At 52.0% G+C, this 20,647-nt stretch overlaps 1 protein-coding gene across 1 annotated transcript in view; it reads left to right on the plus strand.

The window, feature by feature from the left end:
• Positions 1–20,647, plus strand: part of LOC139563519 (polypeptide N-acetylgalactosaminyltransferase 16-like) — an 84,532-nt gene that overhangs the window by 37,424 nt on the left and 26,461 nt on the right. Inside the window, exons 4-6 of the mRNA XM_071382236.1 lie at positions 554–621; positions 5,811–5,876; positions 8,271–8,392. Of these exons, the coding sequence (XP_071238337.1) occupies positions 554–621; positions 5,811–5,876; positions 8,271–8,392 (256 nt within the window). The remainder of the gene's footprint in view (positions 1–553; positions 622–5,810; positions 5,877–8,270; positions 8,393–20,647) is intronic.

A 20,647-nucleotide genomic window follows, 5' to 3' on the forward strand; every position in this document is an offset into this window, starting at 1 on the left:
GCTACAGAACACTAGAACACTGCTATAGAACACTAGAACACTGCCGTAAAACACTAGACCACTGCTACAGAACACTAGAACACTGCTACAGAACACTAGAACACTGCCGTAGAACACTAGAACACTGCTGTAGAACACTAGAACACTGCTCTAGAACACTAGAACACTGCTGTAGAACACTAGAACACTGCTGTAGAACACTAGAACACTGCTACAGAACACTAGAACACTGCTACAGAACACTAGAACACTGCTACAGAACACTAGAACACTGCCGTAGAACACTAGAACACTGCTGTAGAACACTAGAACACTGCTATAGAACACTAGAACACTGCTGTAAAACACTAGACCACTGCTACAGAACACTAGAACACTGCTATAGAACACTAGAACACTGCTGTAAAACACAAAGAACACACACCACCCTGCTACGCACCATCAAAAAGTAAAGTACTATTGTATGCCTTACACAATAAAGAATGAAGAATTTACCATCTTTTTAGTGTTTAATGCTGTCTTCTCTATCTCCCTCTCCCTCTCTCCCTCCCAGTGTCCTGTTGCGGAGCCCTCCCTCTCTGATCCAGGAGATCATCCTGATAGATGACTTCAGTACTGATCGTGAGGCCTCCCTGCTTTTTCTCAGTTCTCCTGTTTAAATAGTCTCTGGTCCTTACACGGCTCCCAGCATGAGTCTCTGACAATAACTCTGCTCTCTGTGAGGTTCCTGTCGGTTCCCTGTCAGTCTCTACTCTTTATGACATTGACACAAGAAGTGCTGAGCTGGTTCTCTCTGTCTCCACCTGCTGTGTTGTGCTGAGCTGGTTCTCTCTGTCTCCACCTGCTGTGTTGTGCTGAGCTGGTTCTCTCTGTCTCCACCTGCTGTGTTGTGCTGAGCTGGTTCTCTCTGTCTCCACCTGCTGTGGAACACAGAGAAATGCATGAAGACAGATTGTGAGATGGGGACAGGCATACAGGGAGAACGTGAGAGGGTAGATCACAAAAACATGTTGAAGGATTTACATTTACATTTACATTTAAGTCATTTAGCAGACGCTCTTATCCAGAGCGACTTACAAATTGGTGCATTCACCTTATGACATCCAGTGGAACAGCCACATTTAGATAGCAGGAGAGAGGCTTTGTCCAGGGATGTACACTACATCACCAAAAGTATGTGGACACCTGCTCGACCAACATCTCATTCCAAAATCATGGGCATTATTATGGAGTTGATCCCCCCTTTGCTGCTATAACAGCCTCCACTCTTCTGGGAAGGCTTTCCACTAGATGGAACATTGCTGTGGGGACTTGCTTCCATTCAGCCACAAGAGCATTAGTGAGGTTGGGCACTGATGTTGGGCGATTAGGCCTGGCCTGCAGTCAGGGTTCCAATTCATTCCAAAGGTGTTTGATGGGGTTGAGGTCAGGGCTCTGTGCAGGCCAGTCAAGTTCTTCCACACCGATCTCGACAAACCATTTCTGTATAGACCTCGCTTTGTGCACGGGGGCATTGTCATGCTGAAACAGGAAAGGGCCTTCCCCAAACTGTTGCCACAAAGTTGGAAGAACAGAATCGTCTGGAATGTCATTGTATGCTGTAGCGTTAAGATTTCCCTTCGCCTCCCGAGTAGTGCAGCAGTCTAAGGCACTACATCGCAGTGCTTGAGGCGTCACTATAGCCCGGGTTGGATCTCAGGCTGTGTCACAGCCGGCGGTGACCGGGAGACCCATGAGGGGGGCGCACAATTGGCCCAGCGTTGTCCGGGTTAGGGGAGGGTTTGGCCGGCTGGGATTTCCTTGTCCCATCGCGCTCTAGCGACTCCTTGTGGCGTGTCGGGTGCCTGCAAGCTGACCCCGGTCGCCAGCTGGACGGTGTTTCCTCCGACACATTGGTGCAGCTGGCTTCCGGGTTAAGTGAGCAGTGTGTCAAGAAGCAGTGCGGCTTGGCAGGGATCGTGTTTCGGAGGAAGCATGGCTCTCGACCTTCCCCTCTCTCTCTCGAGTCCGTAGGGGAGTTGCAGCGATGGGACAAGACTGTTACTACCAATTGGCTATCACGAAATTGGGGAGAAAAAGGGGTAAAAAGTACACAAACATATATATACATACAGTACATACATACAGACATACATACATACAGTACATACATACATAGTTCCCTTTACTGGAACTAAGGGGCCCGAACAATGAAAAACAGACCCAGACCATTATTCCTCCTCCACCAAACTTAACAGTTGGCACTATGCATTCGGGTAGGTAGAGTTCTCCTGGCATCCGCCAAACCCTAATTCGTCCGTCGGACTGTGAGATGGTGAAGCGTGATTCATCACTCCAGAGAACACGTGCAATCTTTGGACAATAAAAAATCGCCGAGTTACGCAGAAGATTAAACTACCAACGGGACATTGAAAACTGTAACATCTTATTCTTCACGGAGTTGTTGCTGAACGACGACAACATCAACATACAGCTGACTGGTTATACAATGTACCGGCAGGATAGAACAGCGGCGTCTGGTAAGACAAGGGGCGGTGGTTTATGTATTTTTGTAAATAACAGCTGGTGCACGATATCTAAGGAAGTCTCGAGCTATTGCTCAACTGAGGTAGAGTATCTCATGATAAGCTGTAGACCACACTACCTACCGAGAGAGTTTTCATCTGTATTCTTTGTAGCTGTTTACAGTCAGAGGCTGGCACTAAGACAGCATTGAATGAGCTGTATTCCGCCATAAGCAGGGAAACTTAAGAGGCGGCGCTCCTAGTGGCCGGGGACTTTAATGCAGGGAAACTTAAATCTGTTTTACCAAATTTCTATCAGCATGTTAAAGGTGCAACAAGAGGAAAATAACTCTGGACCACCTATACTCCACACACAAAGACACATACAAAGCTCTCCCTATCCCTCCATTTGGAAAATCTGACAATAATTATATCCTCCTGATTACAAGCAAAAGTTAAATCAGGAAGCACCAGTGACTTGGTCAATAAAAAAGTGGTCAGAGGAAGCAGATGCTAAGCTACAGGACTGTTTTGCTAGCACAGACAGACTGGAATATGTTCCAGGTTTCCTCCGATGGCATTGAGGAGTACACATCATCAGTCACTGTATTCATCAATAAATGCATCGATGACATCCCCACAGTGACCGTACGTACATACCCCAACCAGAAGCCATGGGTTACAGGCTGCATCCGCACTGAGCTAAAGGCTAGAGCTGCCACTTTCAAGGAGCGGGACTCTAACCCGGAAGCTTATAAGAAATCCTGCTATGCCCTCCGACGAACCATCAAACAGGCAAAGCATCAATACAGGACTAAGATCGAATCATACTTCACCGGCTCTGACGCTCGTCGGATGTGGCAGGGCTTGCAAACCATTGCAGACTACAAAGGGAAGCGCTGCCGAGTGACACAAGCCTACCAGACGAGCTAAACTACTTCTATGCTCGCTTCGAGGCAAATAACACTGAAACATGCATGAGAGCACCAGCTGTTCCGGAAGACTGTGTTATCACGCTCTCCGCAGCAGATGTGAGTAAGACCTTTAAACAGGTCAACATTCACAAGGCCGCAGAGCCAGATGGATTACCAGGATGTGTACTGCGAGCATGCGCGGACCAACTGGCAAGTGTCTTCACTGACATTTTCAAACTCTCCCTGTCCGAGTCTGTAATACCAACATGTTTTAAGCAGACCTCCATAGTCCCTGTGGCCAAGAACACTAAGGTAATCTGCCTAAACGACTACCGATCCGTAGCACTCACGTCTGTAGCCATGAAGTGCTTTGAAAGGCTGGTCATGGCTCACATCAACACCATCATCCCAGAAAACCCTAGACCCACTACGATTTGCATACCGCCCCAACAGATCCACAGATGATGCAACCTCTATTTCACTCTACACTGCCCTTTCCCACCTGGACAAAAGGAACACCTATGTGAGAATGCTCTTCATTGACTACAGCTCAGCGTTCAACACCATAGTACCCTCAAAGCTCATCACTAAGCTAAGGACCCTGGGACTAAACACCTCCCTCTGCAACTGGATCCTGGACTTCCTGACGGGCCGCCCCCAGGTGGTAAGAGAAGGTAATAACACATCCGCCACGCTGATCCTCAACACAGAGGCCCCTCAGGGGTGCGTGCTCAGTCCCCTCCTGTACTCCCTGTTCACTCATGACTGCACGGCCAGGTACGACTCCAACACCATCATTAAATTTGCCGACGACACAACAGTGGTAGGCCTGATCACTGACAACGATGAGACAGCCTATAGGGAGGTGGTCAGAGACCTGGCCGTGTGGTGCCAGGACAGCAACCTCTCCTTCAACGTGATCAAGACAAAGGAGATGATTGTGGACTACAGGAAAAGGAGGACCGAGCACACCCCATTCTCATCGACGGGGCTGTAGTGGAGCAGGCTGAGAGCTTCAAGTTCCTTGGTATCCACATCACCAACAAACTAACATGGTACAAGCACACCAAGACATACCAAAACACACTTAGGAGACTGAAAAGATTTGGCATGGGTCCTCAGATCCTCAAAAGGTTCTACAGCTGCACCATCGAGAGCATCCTGACCGGTTGCATCACTGCCTTTTATGGCAACTGCTCGGCCTCCGACCGCAAGGCACTACAGAGGGTAGTGTGTACTGCCCAGTACATCACTGGGGCCAAGCTTCCTGCCATCCAGGACCTCTATACCAGGCGGTGTCAGAGGAAGGCCCTAAAAATTGTCAGTCAGTCAGTCATCCAGTCAGTCAGCCAGCCAGCCAGTCAGTCAGCCAGCCAGTCACTCAGTCATCCAGTCATTCAGCAAGTCAGTCAGCCAGTCAGCCAGTCAGCCAGTCAGTCATCCAGTCAGTCAGTCATCCAGTCAATCAGTCATCCAGTCAGCCAGTCAGTCAGCCAGTCAGTCAGCCAGTCAGCCAGCCCGCCAGCCAGTCATTCAGTCATCCAGTCATCCAGTCATCCAGTCAGCCAGCCAGCCAGCCAGCCAGCCATTCAGCCAGCCAGTCAGTCATCCAGTCATTCAGTCAGCCAGTCAGTCATTCAGCCAACCAGTCAGCCAGTCATTCAGCCAGTCAGTCATTCAGCCAGCCAGTCAGTCAGTCAGTCAGTCATTCAGCCAGTCAGTCAGTCAGTCATTCATCCAGTCAGTCAGTCATTCATCCAGTCAGTCAGTCAGTCATTCAGTCAGTCAGCCAGTCAGTCAGCCAGTCATCCAGTCAGTCAGTCAGCCAGTCAGTCATCCAGTCAGCCAGTCATTCAGTCAGTCAGTCAGCCAGTCAGTCAGCCAGTCAGTCAGCCAGTCATTCAGCCAGTCAGTCAGCCAGTCATTCAGTCAGCCAGTCAGTCAGCCAGTCAGTCAGCCAGTCAGTCAGCCAGTCATTCAGCCAGCCAGTCAGTGTGGTGTATGACGTGACAGAGACCATCATCTGGCATTGCATTGTGGGTGGAACAAGGACATGTTCTTAAACCTAAAGAAGAAGAATAATCCCTGGGTTTTGGTCATTTTATGTGTGAACAATAAATGCACAATCACAGTTGTGTGTGTGTATGTGTGTGTATGTGTGTGTGTGTGTGCCTGTGTGTGTGCCTGTGTGTGTGTGTGTGTGTGTGTGTGTGTGTGTGTGTGTGTGTGTGTGTGCGTGCGTGTGTGTGTGTGTGTGTGTGTGTGTGTGTGTGTGTGTGTGTGTGTGTGTGTGTGTGTGTGTGTGTGTGTGTGTGTGTGTGTGTGTGTGTGTGTGTGTGTGTGTGTGTGTGTGTGTTCTATTTGTGACGTGACATCCCTTCCTCTTTTCCAGCTGAGGACTGTCAACTGCTCTCTCAGATCCCTAAAGTACGCTGCCTGAGGAACGGACGCCGAGAGGGTGAGTAGTGTGTGTGTGTGTGTGCGTGCGTGCACATAGGCTTGGGTGGTATACAGTATCCCGGAGTATTTGGTTTTTCAGAACCGTCAATATGTCAAAACTATTTCTTTTAAGTTTTTCCAATAAATTTGAATATTTGTAGCTACTTTTTAAGTACCTGCAGTCAACTTGTGCAATAAGTTTACTGTAGTTCCCCAGAACAGTTGAACCAGTCACATTATTTAACATGAACTTTACCGTAGTCCCCCAGAACAGTTGAACCAGGCAAACAATCCCTTCCAATTAGGACTTATTTTATTGGCAACTGCTAAGAGAACATATTATTTAATTGTAATGATTAACAACATTTGCATAGAAGAAGCGATCTCATCTTTTCGAAAAGTTTACGCTGTATCTTTAAGAAATTAATAACATCATTTGTGTTTGTGGAATCTGACTATGAAACCCGACTCAAAGGGAGACGAAGAGGTGAATATGTTTTTGGTGGTGAGGAAGACGAAGTGAATTAATAAAGTTTTTGGTGGTGAGGGAGACGAAGTGAATTAATAAAGTTTTTGGTGGTGAGGGTGGCTAAGTGAATTAATAAAGTTTTTGGTGGTGAGGGAGACGAAGTGAATTAATAAAGTTTTTGGTGGTGAGGGAGACGAAGTGAATTAATAAAGTTTTTGGTGGTGAGGGAGACTAAGTGAATTAATATAGTTTTTGGTGGTGAGGGAGACGAAGTGAATTAATAAAGTTTTTGGTGGTGAGGGAGACTAAGTGAATTAATTAAGTTTTTGGTGGTGAGGGAGACTAAGTGAATTAATAAAGTTTTTGGTGGTGAGGGAGACTAAGTGAATTAATAAAGTTTTTGGTGGTGAGGGAGACTAAGTGAATTAATAAAGTTTTTGGTGGTGAGGGAGACTAAGTGAATTAATTCAGTTTTTGGTGACAGTCAGCTTTGAAATCAGCATATTTAGCATGCTGATTTGCATAACAAACAGAGTTAATGAATTCAGGCGGAAACTAGCAAGGAAAGTTAGCCTACAATTAAAGCTGGAAGCTACCGGTTTTGTCTAGGATCTGTGTCTATCTGTCTGCTCTGTCATTGTATAGGTCTATCTAGCTAGCTACAGAGCCATTCATTTAGCGATTTCGGACAACTTTTAGATTTTTTTTATGTTGTGCTAAACATTCCGTTACGTACCATTTGTTTAAATATTCCCCATGTAATGTTATTGGGAGCTAACATGGCTGCCATGGAATGTTGTAACAAAGATTTGTATAACCAAGATAGACCACAGCCTGTCGTTTCCAACGGGAACAAATGAGTCATAGTTGGCAGAATAAGCAAGGAGGGAGCTAGCGAGATCCTATTGGCGTGTACTAGCATACATTTGCATATTTCCGTTAGGGAAACGCCTACTCTGTGAAGTGGGCGTGTGCAATAACTCAATTAGCCTTTGCACTCCTAAACAACACCATTTTTAAAACATTTGGCAAAGGGTAAAGTCTACTTGTCCACTCTGTTCTGTACAGATTCTATTTTTTTTTTTTTTATAATATACATTTTTTGACCCCTTTTACTCCCCAGTTTCGTAGTATCCTATTGGTAGTTACAGTCTTGTCTCATCGCTGCAACTCCCGTACGGACTCGTGAGAGGCGAAGGTCGAGAGCCATGCGTCCTCCGAAACACAACCCAAGCCAAGCCGCACTGCTTCTTCACACACTGCTCACTTAACCCGGAAGCCAGCCGCACCAACGTGTCGGAGGAAACACCGTACACCTGGCGACCGTGTCAGCGTGCATGCACCCGGCCCGTCCCAGGAGTCGCTAGTGCACGATGGGACAAGGACAAACCAGTCAAACCTTCCTCTAACCCAAACGACGCCGGGCCAATTGTGAGTCGCCTCATGGGTCTCCCGGTCAAGGCCCGGCTGCGACACACCCGGATCTAGTTCCCATGCTCAAGCACTGCAGTGCCTTAGACCGCTGCGCCACTCGGGAGGACACAGATTCTAGTTTTGGGAACAGAAAACTGAATTGAAGATCAGATGTTTTCATCGCTGAGAAAATGTGCAGAATGTCGGCCCAAAATCCATCTTCTCCCACTGCCGGCTACTGGGCTTCCTACTCACTACCATATTTGGTAGTGGGTGAAAACACCATGCGGATGCTTCACATGTATACGTCCGGTGAAATATCTGGTATCATTATTCTGGTATCATTATTCTATCTGTGGTTGTAGTGTCATGTTAATGCATCGTAATGCAGAAACCTCAACGTCCCGACTCTCTAGGTCCCCTTTAGGAAGCAGCATTACAATTAGACACCTTCGATGTTCTCTATCAGTAGCCACTGCAGAGGTCTAGCTGTTTTCTCAGGCTCATACTGTGCTCTTATCTGTGTCCTAGGATTGATCCGGTCCCGGGTACGAGGGGCAGACTCGGCCTCCGGCTCTATCCTGACCTTCCTGGACAGCCACTGTGAGGTCAACACTGACTGGCTACAGCCCATGATCCAGAGGGTCAAAGAGGTACACACACACACACACACACACACACACACACACACACACACACACACACACACACACACACACACACACACACACACACACACACTCTGACTGGCTACAGCCCATGATACAGAGGGTCAAAGAAGTACGCACTCACTCACTCACTCACTCACTCACTCACTCACTCACTCACTCACTCACTCACTCACTCACTCACTCACTCACTCACTCACACACACACACACACACGCATGCATGCACAGCCAAACACACACACACACTCTGCCTGGCTCCAGCCCGTGATACAGATGTTGCCTGATGACTCACACTCCTCTGTTATTCACTACAGACTTTAGTCTTAATCTGCTCTGTCGCTCCCGAGCGGCGCAGCGGTCTAAGGCACTGCATCTCAGTGGTAGAGGCGTCACTACAGACCCTGGTTCAGCGGTCTAAGGCACTGCATCTCAGTGCTAGAGGAGTCACTACAGACCCTGGTTCAGCGGTCTAAGGCACTGCATCTCAGTGGTAGAGGCGTCACTACAGACCCTGGTTCAGCGGTCTAAGGCACTGCATCTCAGTGCTAGAGGAGTCACTACAGACCCTGGTTCAGCGGTCTAAGGCACTGCATCTCAGTGGTAGAGGAGTCACTACAGACCCTGGTTCAGTGGTCTAAGACACTGCATCTCGGTGCTAGAGGAGTCACTACAGACCCTGGTTCAGCGGTCTAAGGCACTGCATCTCAGTGCTAGAGGAGTCACTACAGACCCTGGTTCAGCGGTCTAAGACACTGCATCTCAGTGCTGGAGGAGTCACTACAGACACCCTGGTTCAGCGGTCTAAGGCACTGCATCTCAGTGCTAGAGGAGTCACTACATACACCCTGGTTCAGCGGTCTAAGGCAGTGCATCTCAGTGCTGGAGGAGTCACTACAGACCCTGGTTCAGCGGTCTAAGGCACTGCATCTCAGTGCTAGAGGAGTCACTACAGACACCCTGGTTCAGCGGTCTAAGGCAGTGCATCTCAGTGCTGGAGGAGTCACTACAGACCCTGGTTCAGCGGTCTGAGACACTGCATCTCAGTGCTAGAGGCGTCACTACAGACCCTGGTTCAGTGGTCTAAGGCACTGCATCTCAGTGCTAGAGGAGTCACTACAGACCCTGGTTCAGCGGTCTAAGGCACTGCATCTCAGTGCTAGAGGAGTCACTACAGACACCCTGGTTCAGCGGTCTAAGGCAGTGCATCTCAGTGCTGGAGGAGTCACTACAGACCCTGGTTCAGCGGTCTAAGGCACTGCATCTCAGTGCTAGAGGAGTCACTACAGACACCCTGGTTCAGCGGTCTAAGGCAGTGCATCTCAGTGCTGGAGGAGTCACTACAGACCCTGGTTCAGCGGTCTGAGACACTGCATCTCAGTGCTGGAGGAGTCACTACAGACCCTGGTTCAGCGGTCTAAGGCACTGCATCTCAGTGCTGGAGGAGTCACTACAGACCCTGGTTCAGTGGTCTAAGGCACTGCATCTCAGTGATAGAGGAGTCACTACAGACCCTGGTTCAGCGGTCTAAGACACTGCATCTCAGTGCTGGAGGAGTCACTACAGACCCTGGTTCAGTGGTCTAAGGCACTGCATCTCAGTGCTAGAGGAGTCACTACAGACCCTGGTTCAGCGGTCTAAGGCACTGCATCTCAGTGCTGGAGGCGTCACTACAGGCCCTGGTTCAGCGGTCTGAGACACTGCATCTCAGTGCTAGAGGAGTCACTACAGACCCTGGTTCAGCGGTCTAAGACACTGCATCTCAGTGCTGGAGGAGTCACTACAGACCCTGGTTCAGTGGTCTAAGACACTGCATCTCAGTGCTAGAGGAGTCACTACAGACCCTGGTTCAGCGGTCTGAGACACTGCATCTCAGTGCTGGAGGCGTCACTACAGACCCTGGTTCAGCGGTCTAAGGCACTGCATCTCAGTGCTGGAGGCGTCACTACAGACCCTGGTTCAACGGTCTAAGACACTGCATCTCAGTGGTAGAGGCGTCACTACAGACCCTGGTTCAGCGGTCTAAGGCACTGCATCTCAGTGCTGGAGGAGTCACTACAGACCCTGGTTCAGCGGTCTAAGACACTGCATCTCAGTGCTGGAGGAGTCACTACAGACCCTGGTTCAGTGGTCTAAGACACTGCATCTCAGTGCTAGAGGAGTCACTACAGACCCTGGTTCAGCGGTCTAAGACACTGCATCTCAGTGCTGGAGGAGTCACTACAGACACCCTGGTTCAGCGGTCTAAGGCACTGCATCTCAGTGCTAGAGGAGTCACTACATACACCCTGGTTCAGCGGTCTAAGGCAGTGCATCTCAGTGCTGGAGGAGTCACTACAGACCCTGGTTCAGCGGTCTGAGACACTGCATCTCAGTGCTAGAGGCGTCACTACAGACCCTGGTTCAGTGGTCTAAGACACTGCATCTCAGTGCTGGAGGAGTCACTACAGACCCTGGTTCAGTGGTCTAAGGCACTGCAACTCAGTGCTGGAGGAGTCACTACAGACCCTGGTTCAGCGGTCTGAGACACTGCATCTCAGTGCTAGAGGCGTCACTACAGACCCTGGTTCAGTGGTCTAAGGCACTGCATCTCAGTGCTAGAGGAGTCACTACAGACCCTGGTTCAGCGGTCTAAGGCACTGCATCTCAGTGCTAGAGGAGTCACTACAGACACCCTGGTTCAGCGGTCTAAGGCAGTGCATCTCAGTGCTGGAGGAGTCACTACAGACCCTGGTTCAGCGGTCTAAGGCACTGCATCTCAGTGCTAGAGGAGTCACTACAGACACCCTGGTTCAGCGGTCTAAGGCAGTGCATCTCAGTGCTGGAGGAGTCACTACAGACCCTGGTTCAGCGGTCTGAGACACTGCATCTCAGTGCTGGAGGAGTCACTACAGACCCTGGTTCAGCGGTCTAAGGCACTGCATCTCAGTGCTGGAGGAGTCACTACAGACCCTGGTTCAGTGGTCTAAGGCACTGCATCTCAGTGATAGAGGAGTCACTACAGACCCTGGTTCAGCGGTCTAAGGCACTGCATCTCAGTGCTGGAGGCGTCACTACAGGCCCTGGTTCAGCGGTCTGAGACACTGCATCTCAGTGCTAGAGGAGTCACTACAGACCCTGGTTCAGCGGTCTAAGACACTGCATCTCAGTGCTGGAGGAGTCACTACAGACCCTGGTTCAGCGGTCTGAGACACTGCATCTCAGTGCTGGAGGCGTCACTACAGACCCTGGTTCAGCGGTCTAAGGCACTGCATCTCAGTGCTGGAGGCGTCACTACAGACCCTGGTTCAACGGTCTAAGACACTGCATCTCAGTGGTAGAGGCGTCACTACAGACCCTGGTTCAGCGGTCTAAGGCACTGCATCTCAGTGCTGGAGGCGTCACTACAGACCCTGGTTCAACGGTCTAAGGCACTGCATCTCAGTGCTAGAGGAGTCACTACAGACCCTGGTTCAGTGGTCTAAGACACTGCATCTCAGTGCTGGAGGCGTCACTACAGACCCTGGTTCAGCGGTCTAAGGCACTGCATCTCAGTGCTGGAGGCGTCACTACAGACCCTGGTTCAGCGGTCTAAGGCCCTGCATCTCAGTGCTAGAGGCGTCACTACAGACCCTGGTTCAGCGGTCTAAGACACTGCATCTCAGTGGTAGAGGCGTCACTACAGACCCTGGTTCAGCGGTCTAAGGCACTGCATCTCAGTGCTGGAGGAGTCACTACAGACCCTGGTTCAGTGGTCTAAGACACTGCATCTCAGTGCTAGAGGCGTCACTACAGACCCTGGTTCAGCGGTCTAAGGCACTGCATCTCAGTGCTAGAGGCGTCACTACAGACCCTGGTTCAGCGGTCTAAGGCACTGCATCTCAGTGCTGGAGGCGTCACTACAGACCCTGGTTCAACGGTCTAAGGCACTGCATCTCAGTGCTAGAGGAGTCACTACAGACCCTGGTTCAGCGGTCTAAGACACTGCATCTCAGTGCTAGAGGAGTCACTACAGACACCCTGGTTCAGCGGTCTAAGACACTGCATCTCAGTGCTGGAGGAGTCACTACAGACCCTGGTTCAGTGGTCTAAGGCACTGCATCTCAGTGCTAGAGGCGTCACTACAGACCCTGGTTCAGCGGTCTAAGACACTGCATCTCAGTGTTAGAGGAGTCACTACAGACCCTGGTTCAGCGGTCTGAGGCACTGCATCTCAGTGCTAGAGGAGTCACTACAGACACCCTGGTTCAGTGGTCTAAGACACTGCATCTCAGTGCTGGAGGCGTCACTACAGACCCTGGTTCAGCGGTCTAAGGCACTGCATCTCAGTGCTGGAGGCGTCACTACAGACCCTGGTTCAGCGGTCTAAGGCCCTGCATCTCAGTGCTAGAGGCGTCACTACAGACCCTGGTTCAGCGGTCTAAGACACTGCATCTCAGTGGTAGAGGCGTCACTACAGACCCTGGTTCAGCGGTCTAAGGCACTGCATCTCAGTGCTGGAGGAGTCACTACAGACCCTGGTTCAGCGGTCTAAGACACTGCATCTCAGTGCTAGAGGCGTCACTACAGACCCTGGTTCAGCGGTCTAAGCCACTGCATCTCAGTGCTAGAGGAGTCACTACAGACACCCTGGTTCAGCGGTCTAAGGCAGTGCATCTCAGTGCTGGAGGAGTCACTACAGACCTTGGTTCAGCGGTCTGAGACACTGCATCTCAGTGCTGGAGGAGTCACTACAGACCCTGGTTCAGCGGTCTAAGGCACTGCATCTCAGTGATAGAGGAGTCACTACAGACCCTGGTTCAGCGGTCTAAGGCACTGCATCTCAGTGCTGGAGGCGTCACTACAGGCCCTGGTTCAGCGGTCTGAGACACTGCATCTCAGTGCTAGAGGAGTCACTACAGACCCTGGTTCAGCGGTCTAAGACACTGCATCTCAGTGCTGGAGGAGTCACTACAGACCCTGGTTCAGCGGTCTGAGACACTGCATCTCAGTGCTGGAGGCGTCACTACAGACCCTGGTTCAGCGGTCTAAGGCACTGCATCTCAGTGCTGGAGGCGTCACTACAGACCCTGGTTCAACGGTCTAAGACACTGCATCTCAGTGGTAGAGGCGTCACTACAGACCCTGGTTCAGCGGTCTAAGGCACTGCATCTCAGTGCTGGAGGCGTCACTACAGACCCTGGTTCAACGGTCTAAGGCACTGCATCTCAGTGCTAGAGGAGTCACTACAGACCCTGGTTCAGCGGTCTAAGGCCCTGCATCTCAGTGCTGGAGGCGTCACTACAGACCCTGGTTCAGCGGTCTAAGGCCCTGCATCTCAGTGCTAGAGGCGTCACTACAGACCCTGGTTCAGCGGTCTAAGACACTGCTAAGACACTGCATCTCAGTGGTAGAGGCGTCACTACAGACCCTGGTTCAGCGGTCTAAGGCACTGCATCTCAGTGCTGGAGGAGTCACTACAGACCCTGGTTCAGCGGTCTAAGACACTGCATCTCAGTGCTAGAGGCGTCACTACAGACCCTGGTTCAGCGGTCTAAGACACTGCATCTCAGTGCTGGAGGCGTCACTACAGACCCTGGTTCAGCGGTCTAAGGCACTGCATCTCAGTGCTAGAGGTGTCACTACAGACCCTGGTTCAGCGGTCTAAGACACTGCATCTCAGTGCTGGAGGCGTCACTACAGACCCTGGTTCAGCGGTCTAAGGCCCTGCATCTCAGTGCTAGAGGCGTCACTACAGACCCTGGTTCAGCGGTCTAAGACACTGCATCTCAGTGGTAGAGGCGTCACTACAGACCCTGGTTCAGTGGTCTAAGACACTGCATCTCAGTGCTAGAGGCGTCACTACAGACCCTGGTTCAGCGGTCTAAGACACTGCATCTCAGTGCTAGAGGAGTCACTACAGACCCTGGTTCAGTGGTCTAAGACACTGCATCTCAGTGCTAGAGGCGTCACTACAGACCCTGGTTCAGCGGTCTAAGGCACTGCATCTCAGTGCTGGAGGCGTCACTACAGACCCTGGTTCAACGGTCTAAGGCACTGCATCTCAGTGCTAGAGGAGTCACTACAGACCCTGGTTCAGCGGTCTAAGACACTGCATCTCAGTGCTAGAGGCGTCACTACAGACCCTGGTTCAGCGGTCTAAGGCACTGCATCTCAGTGCTGGAGGAGTCACTACAGACCCTGGTTCAGCGGTCTAAGACACTGCATCTCAGTGCTGGAGGCGTCACTACAGACCCTGGTTCAGCGGTCTAAGGCACTGCATCTCAGTGCTGGAGGCGTCACTACAGACCCTGGTTCAGCGGTCTAAGGCCCTGCATCTCAGTGCTAGAGGCGTCACTACAGACCCTGGTTCAGCGGTCTAAGACACTGCATCTCAGTGGTAGAGGCGTCACTACAGACCCTGGTTCAGCGGTCTAAGGCACTGCATCTCAGTGCTGGAGGAGTCACTACAGACCCTGGTTCAGCGGTCTAAGACACTGCATCTCAGTGCTAGAGGCGTCACTACAGACCCTGGTTCAGCGGTCTAAGCCACTGCATCTCAGTGCTAGAGGAGTCACTACAGACACCCTGGTTCAGCGGTCTAAGGCAGTGCATCTCAGTGCTGGAGGAGTCACTACAGACCTTGGTTCAGCGGTCTGAGACACTGCATCTCAGTGCTAGAGGAGTCACTACAGACCCTGGTTCAGCGGTCTGAGACACTGCATCTCAGTGCTGGAGGAGTCACTACAGACCCTGGTTCAGCGGTCTAAGGCACTGCATCTCAGTGATAGAGGAGTCACTACAGACCCTGGTTCAGCGGTCTAAGGCACTGCATCTCAGTGCTGGAGGCGTCACTACAGACCCTGGTTCAGCGGTCTAAGGCACTGCATCTCAGTGCTAGAGGTGTCACTACAGACCCTGGTTCAGCGGTCTAAGACACTGCATCTCAGTGCTGGAGGCGTCACTACAGACCCTGGTTCAGCGGTCTAAGGCCCTGCATCTCAGTGCTAGAGGCGTCACTACAGACCCTGGTTCAGCGGTCTAAGACACTGCATCTCAGTGGTAGAGGCGTCACTACAGACCCTGGTTCAGTGGTCTAAGACACTGCATCTCAGTGCTAGAGGCGTCACTACAGACCCTGGTTCAGCGGTCTAAGACACTGCATCTCAGTGCTAGAGGAGTCACTACAGACCCTGGTTCAGTGGTCTAAGACACTGCATCTCAGTGCTAGAGGCGTCACTACAGACCCTGGTTCAGCGGTCTAAGGCACTGCATCTCAGTGCTGGAGGCGTCACTACAGACCCTGGTTCAACGGTCTAAGGCACTGCATCTCAGTGCTAGAGGAGTCACTACAGACCCTGGTTCAGCGGTCTAAGACACTGCATCTCAGTGCTAGAGGCGTCACTACAGACCCTGGTTCAGCGGTCTAAGGCACTGCATCTCAGTGCTGGAGGAGTCACTACAGACCCTGGTTCAGCGGTCTAAGACACTGCATCTCAGTGCTGGAGGCGTCACTACAGACCCTGGTTCAGCGGTCTAAGGCACTGCATCTCAGTGCTGGAGGCGTCACTACAGACCCTGGTTCAGCGGTCTAAGGCCCTGCATCTCAGTGCTAGAGGCGTCACTACAGACCCTGGTTCAGCGGTCTAAGACACTGCATCTCAGTGGTAGAGGCGTCACTACAGACCCTGGTTCAGCGGTCTAAGGCACTGCATCTCAGTGCTGGAGGAGTCACTACAGACCCTGGTTCAGCGGTCTAAGACACTGCATCTCAGTGCTAGAGGCGTCACTACAGACCCTGGTTCAGCGGTCTAAGCCACTGCATCTCAGTGCTAGAGGAGTCACTACAGACACCCTGGTTCAGCGGTCTAAGGCAGTGCATCTCAGTGCTGGAGGAGTCACTACAGACCTTGGTTCAGCGGTCTGAGACACTGCATCTCAGTGCTGGAGGAGTCACTACAGACCCTGGTTCAGCGGTCTAAGGCACTGCATCTCAGTGATAGAGGAGTCACTACAGACCCTGGTTCAGCGGTCTAAGGCACTGCATCTCAGTGCTGGAGGCGTCACTACAGGCCCTGGTTCAGCGGTCTGAGACACTGCATCTCAGTGCTAGAGGAGTCACTACAGACCCTGGTTCAGCGGTCTAAGACACTGCATCTCAGTGCTGGAGGAGTCACTACAGACCCTGGTTCAGCGGTCTGAGACACTGCATCTCAGTGCTGGAGGCGTCACTACAGACCCTGGTTCAGCGGTCTAAGGCACTGCATCTCAGTGCTGGAGGCGTCACTACAGACCCTGGTTCAACGGTCTAAGACACTGCATCTCAGTGGTAGAGGCGTCACTACAGACCCTGGTTCAGCGGTCTAAGGCACTGCATCTCAGTGCTGGAGGCGTCACTACAGACCCTGGTTCAACGGTCTAAGGCACTGCATCTCAGTGCTAGAGGAGTCACTACAGACCCTGGTTCAGCGGTCTAAGGCCCTGCATCTCAGTGCTGGAGGCGTCACTACAGACCCTGGTTCAGCGGTCTAAGGCCCTGCATCTCAGTGCTAGAGGCGTCACTACAGACCCTGGTTCAGCGGTCTAAGACACTGCATCTCAGTGGTAGAGGCGTCACTACAGACCCTGGTTCAGCGGTCTAAGGCACTGCATCTCAGTGCTGGAGGAGTCACTACAGACCCTGGTTCAGCGGTCTAAGACACTGCATCTCAGTGCTAGAGGCGTCACTACAGACCCTGGTTCAGCGGTCTAAGACACTGCATCTCAGTGCTGGAGGCGTCACTACAGACCCTGGTTCAGCGGTCTAAGGCACTGCATCTCAGTGCTAGAGGTGTCACTACAGACCCTGGTTCAGCGGTCTAAGACACTGCATCTCAGTGCTGGAGGCGTCACTACAGACCCTGGTTCAGCGGTCTAAGGCCCTGCATCTCAGTGCTAGAGGCGTCACTACAGACCCTGGTTCAGCGGTCTAAGACACTGCATCTCAGTGGTAGAGGCGTCACTACAGACCCTGGTTCAGTGGTCTAAGACACTGCATCTCAGTGCTAGAGGCGTCACTACAGACCCTGGTTCAGCGGTCTAAGACACTGCATCTCAGTGCTAGAGGAGTCACTACAGACCCTGGTTCAGCGGTCTAAGGCACTGCATCTCAGTGCTAGAGGCGTCACTACAGACCCTGGTTCAGCGGTCTAAGGCACTGCATCTCAGTGCTGGAGGCGTCACTACAGACCCTGGTTCAACGGTCTAAGGCACTGCATCTCAGTGCTAGAGGAGTCACTACAGACCCTGGTTCAGCGGTCTAAGACACTGCATCTCAGTGCTAGAGGCGTCACTACAGACCCTGGTTCAGCGGTCTAAGGCACTGCATCTCAGTGCTAGAGGAGTCACTACAGACCCTGGTTCAGCGGTCTAAGGCACTGCATCTCAGTGCTAGAGGAGTCACTACAGACCCTGGTTCAGCGGTCTAAGGCACTGCATCTCAGTGCTAGAGGCGTCACTACAGACCCTGGTTCAGCGGTCTAAGACACTGCATCTCAGTGCTAGAGGAGTCACTACAGACCCTGGTTCAGCGGTCTAAGACACTGCATCTCAGTGCTGGAGGAGTCACTACAGACCCTGGTTCAGCGGTCTAAGACACTGCATCTCAGTGCTGGAGGAGTCACTACAGACCCTGGTTCAGCGGTCTAAGACACTGCATCTCAGTGCTAGAGGAGTCACTACAGACCCTGGTTCAGCGGTCTAAGGCACTGCATCTCAGTGCTGGAGGCGTCACTACAGGCCCTGGTTCAGCGGTCTGAGACACTGCATCTCAGTGCTAGAGGAGTCACTACAGACCCTGGTTCAGCGGTCTAAGACACTGCATCTCAGTGCTGGAGGAGTCACTACAGACCCTGGTTCAGCGGTCTGAGACACTGCATCTCAGTGCTGGAGGCGTCACTACAGACCCTGGTTCAGCGGTCTAAGGCACTGCATCTCAGTGCTGGAGGCGTCACTACAGACCCTGGTTCAACGGTCTAAGACACTGCATCTCAGTGGTAGAGGCGTCACTACAGACCCTGGTTCAGCGGTCTAAGGCACTGCATCTCAGTGCTGGAGGCGTCACTACAGACCCTGGTTCAACGGTCTAAGGCACTGCATCTCAGTGCTAGAGGAGTCACTACAGACCCTGGTTCAGCGGTCTAAGGCCCTGCATCTCAGTGCTGGAGGCGTCACTACAGACCCTGGTTCAGCGGTCTAAGGCCCTGCATCTCAGTGCTAGAGGCGTCACTACAGACCCTGGTTCAGCGGTCTAAGACACTGCATCTCAGTGGTAGAGGCGTCACTACAGACCCTGGTTCAGCGGTCTAAGGCACTGCATCTCAGTGCTGGAGGAGTCACTACAGACCCTGGTTCAGCGGTCTAAGACACTGCATCTCAGTGCTAGAGGCGTCACTACAGACCCTGGTTCAGCGGTCTAAGACACTGCATCTCAGTGCTGGAGGCGTCACTACAGACCCTGGTTCAGCGGTCTAAGGCACTGCATCTCAGTGCTAGAGGTGTCACTACAGACCCTGGTTCAGCGGTCTAAGACACTGCATCTCAGTGCTGGAGGCGTCACTACAGACCCTGGGTTCCAGCGGTCATAAGACACTGCATCTCAGTGGTAGAGGCGTCACTACAGACCCTGGTTCAGTGGTCTAAGACACTGCATCTCAGTGCTAGAGGCGTCACTACAGACCCTGGTTCAGCGGTCTAAGACACTGCATCTCAGTGCTAGAGGAGTCACTACAGACCCTGGTTCAGTGGTCTAAGACACTGCATCTCAGTGCTAGAGGCGTCACTACAGACCCTGGTTCAACGGTCTAAGGCACTGCATCTCAGTGCTAGAGGAGTCACTACAGACCCTGGTTCAGTGGTCTAAGACACTGCATCTCAGTGCTGGAGGCGTCACTACAGACCCTGGTTCAGCGGTCTAAGGCACTGCATCTCAGTGCTGGAGGCGTCACTACAGACCCTGGTTCAGCGGTCTAAGGCCCTGCATCTCAGTGCTAGAGGCGTCACTACAGACCCTGGTTCAGCGGTCTAAGACACTGCATCTCAGTGGTAGAGGCGTCACTACAGACCCTGGTTCAGCGGTCTAAGGCACTGCATCTCAGTGCTGGAGGAGTCACTACAGACCCTGGTTCAGTGGTCTAAGACACTGCATCTCAGTGCTAGAGGCGTCACTACAGACCCTGGTTCAGCGGTCTAAGACACTGCATCTCAGTGCTAGAGGAGTCACTACAGACCCTGGTTCAGTGGTCTAAGACACTGCATCTCAGTGCTAGAGGAGTCACTACAGACCCTGGTTCAGCGGTCTAAGGCACTGCATCTCAGTGCTAGAGGCGTCACTACAGACCCTGGTTCAGCGGTCTAAGGCACTGCATCTCAGTGCTGGAGGCGTCACTACAGACCCTGGTTCAACGGTCTAAGGCACTGCATCTCAGTGCTAGAGGAGTCACTACAGACCCTGGTTCAGCGGTCTAAGACACTGCATCTCAGTGCTAGAGGAGTCACTACAGACACCCTGGTTCAGCGGTCTAAGACACTGCATCTCAGTGCTGGAGGAGTCACTACAGACCCTGGTTCAGTGGTCTAAGGCACTGCATCTCAGTGCTAGAGGCGTCACTACAGACCCTGGTTCAGCGGTCTAAGACACTGCATCTCAGTGTTAGAGGAGTCACTACAGACCCTGGTTCAGCGGTCTGAGGCACTGCATCTCAGTGCTAGAGGAGTCACTACAGACACCCTGGTTCAGTGGTCTAAGGCACTGCATCTCAGTGCTAGAGGAGTCACTACAGACCCAGGTTCAGCGGTCTAAGGCACTGCAACTCAGTGCTGGAGGCGTCACTACAGACCCTGGTTCAGCGGTCTAAGGCACTGCATCTCAGTGCTAGAGGAGTCACTACAGACCCTGGTTCAGCGGTCTAAGACACTGCATCTCAGTGCTAGAGGAGTCACTACAGACACCCTGGTTCATCGGTCTAAGGCACTGCATCTCAGTGCTAGAAGAGTCACTACAGACCCTGGTTCAGCGGTCTAAGGCCCTGCATCTCAGTGCTAGAGGCGTCACTACAGACCCTGGTTCAGCGGTCTAAGACACTGCATCTCAGTGGTAGAGGCGTCACTACAGACCCTGGTTCAGCGGTCTAAGGCACTGCATCTCAGTGCTGGAGGAGTCACTACAGACCCTGGTTCAGTGGTCTAAGACACTGCATCTCAGTGCTAGAGGCGTCACTACAGACCCTGGTTCAGCGGTCTAAGA

This window comes from Salvelinus alpinus, chromosome 34 (assembly GCF_045679555.1).
Source record: "Salvelinus alpinus chromosome 34, SLU_Salpinus.1, whole genome shotgun sequence".
NCBI lineage: Eukaryota > Metazoa > Chordata > Actinopteri > Salmoniformes > Salmonidae > Salvelinus > Salvelinus alpinus.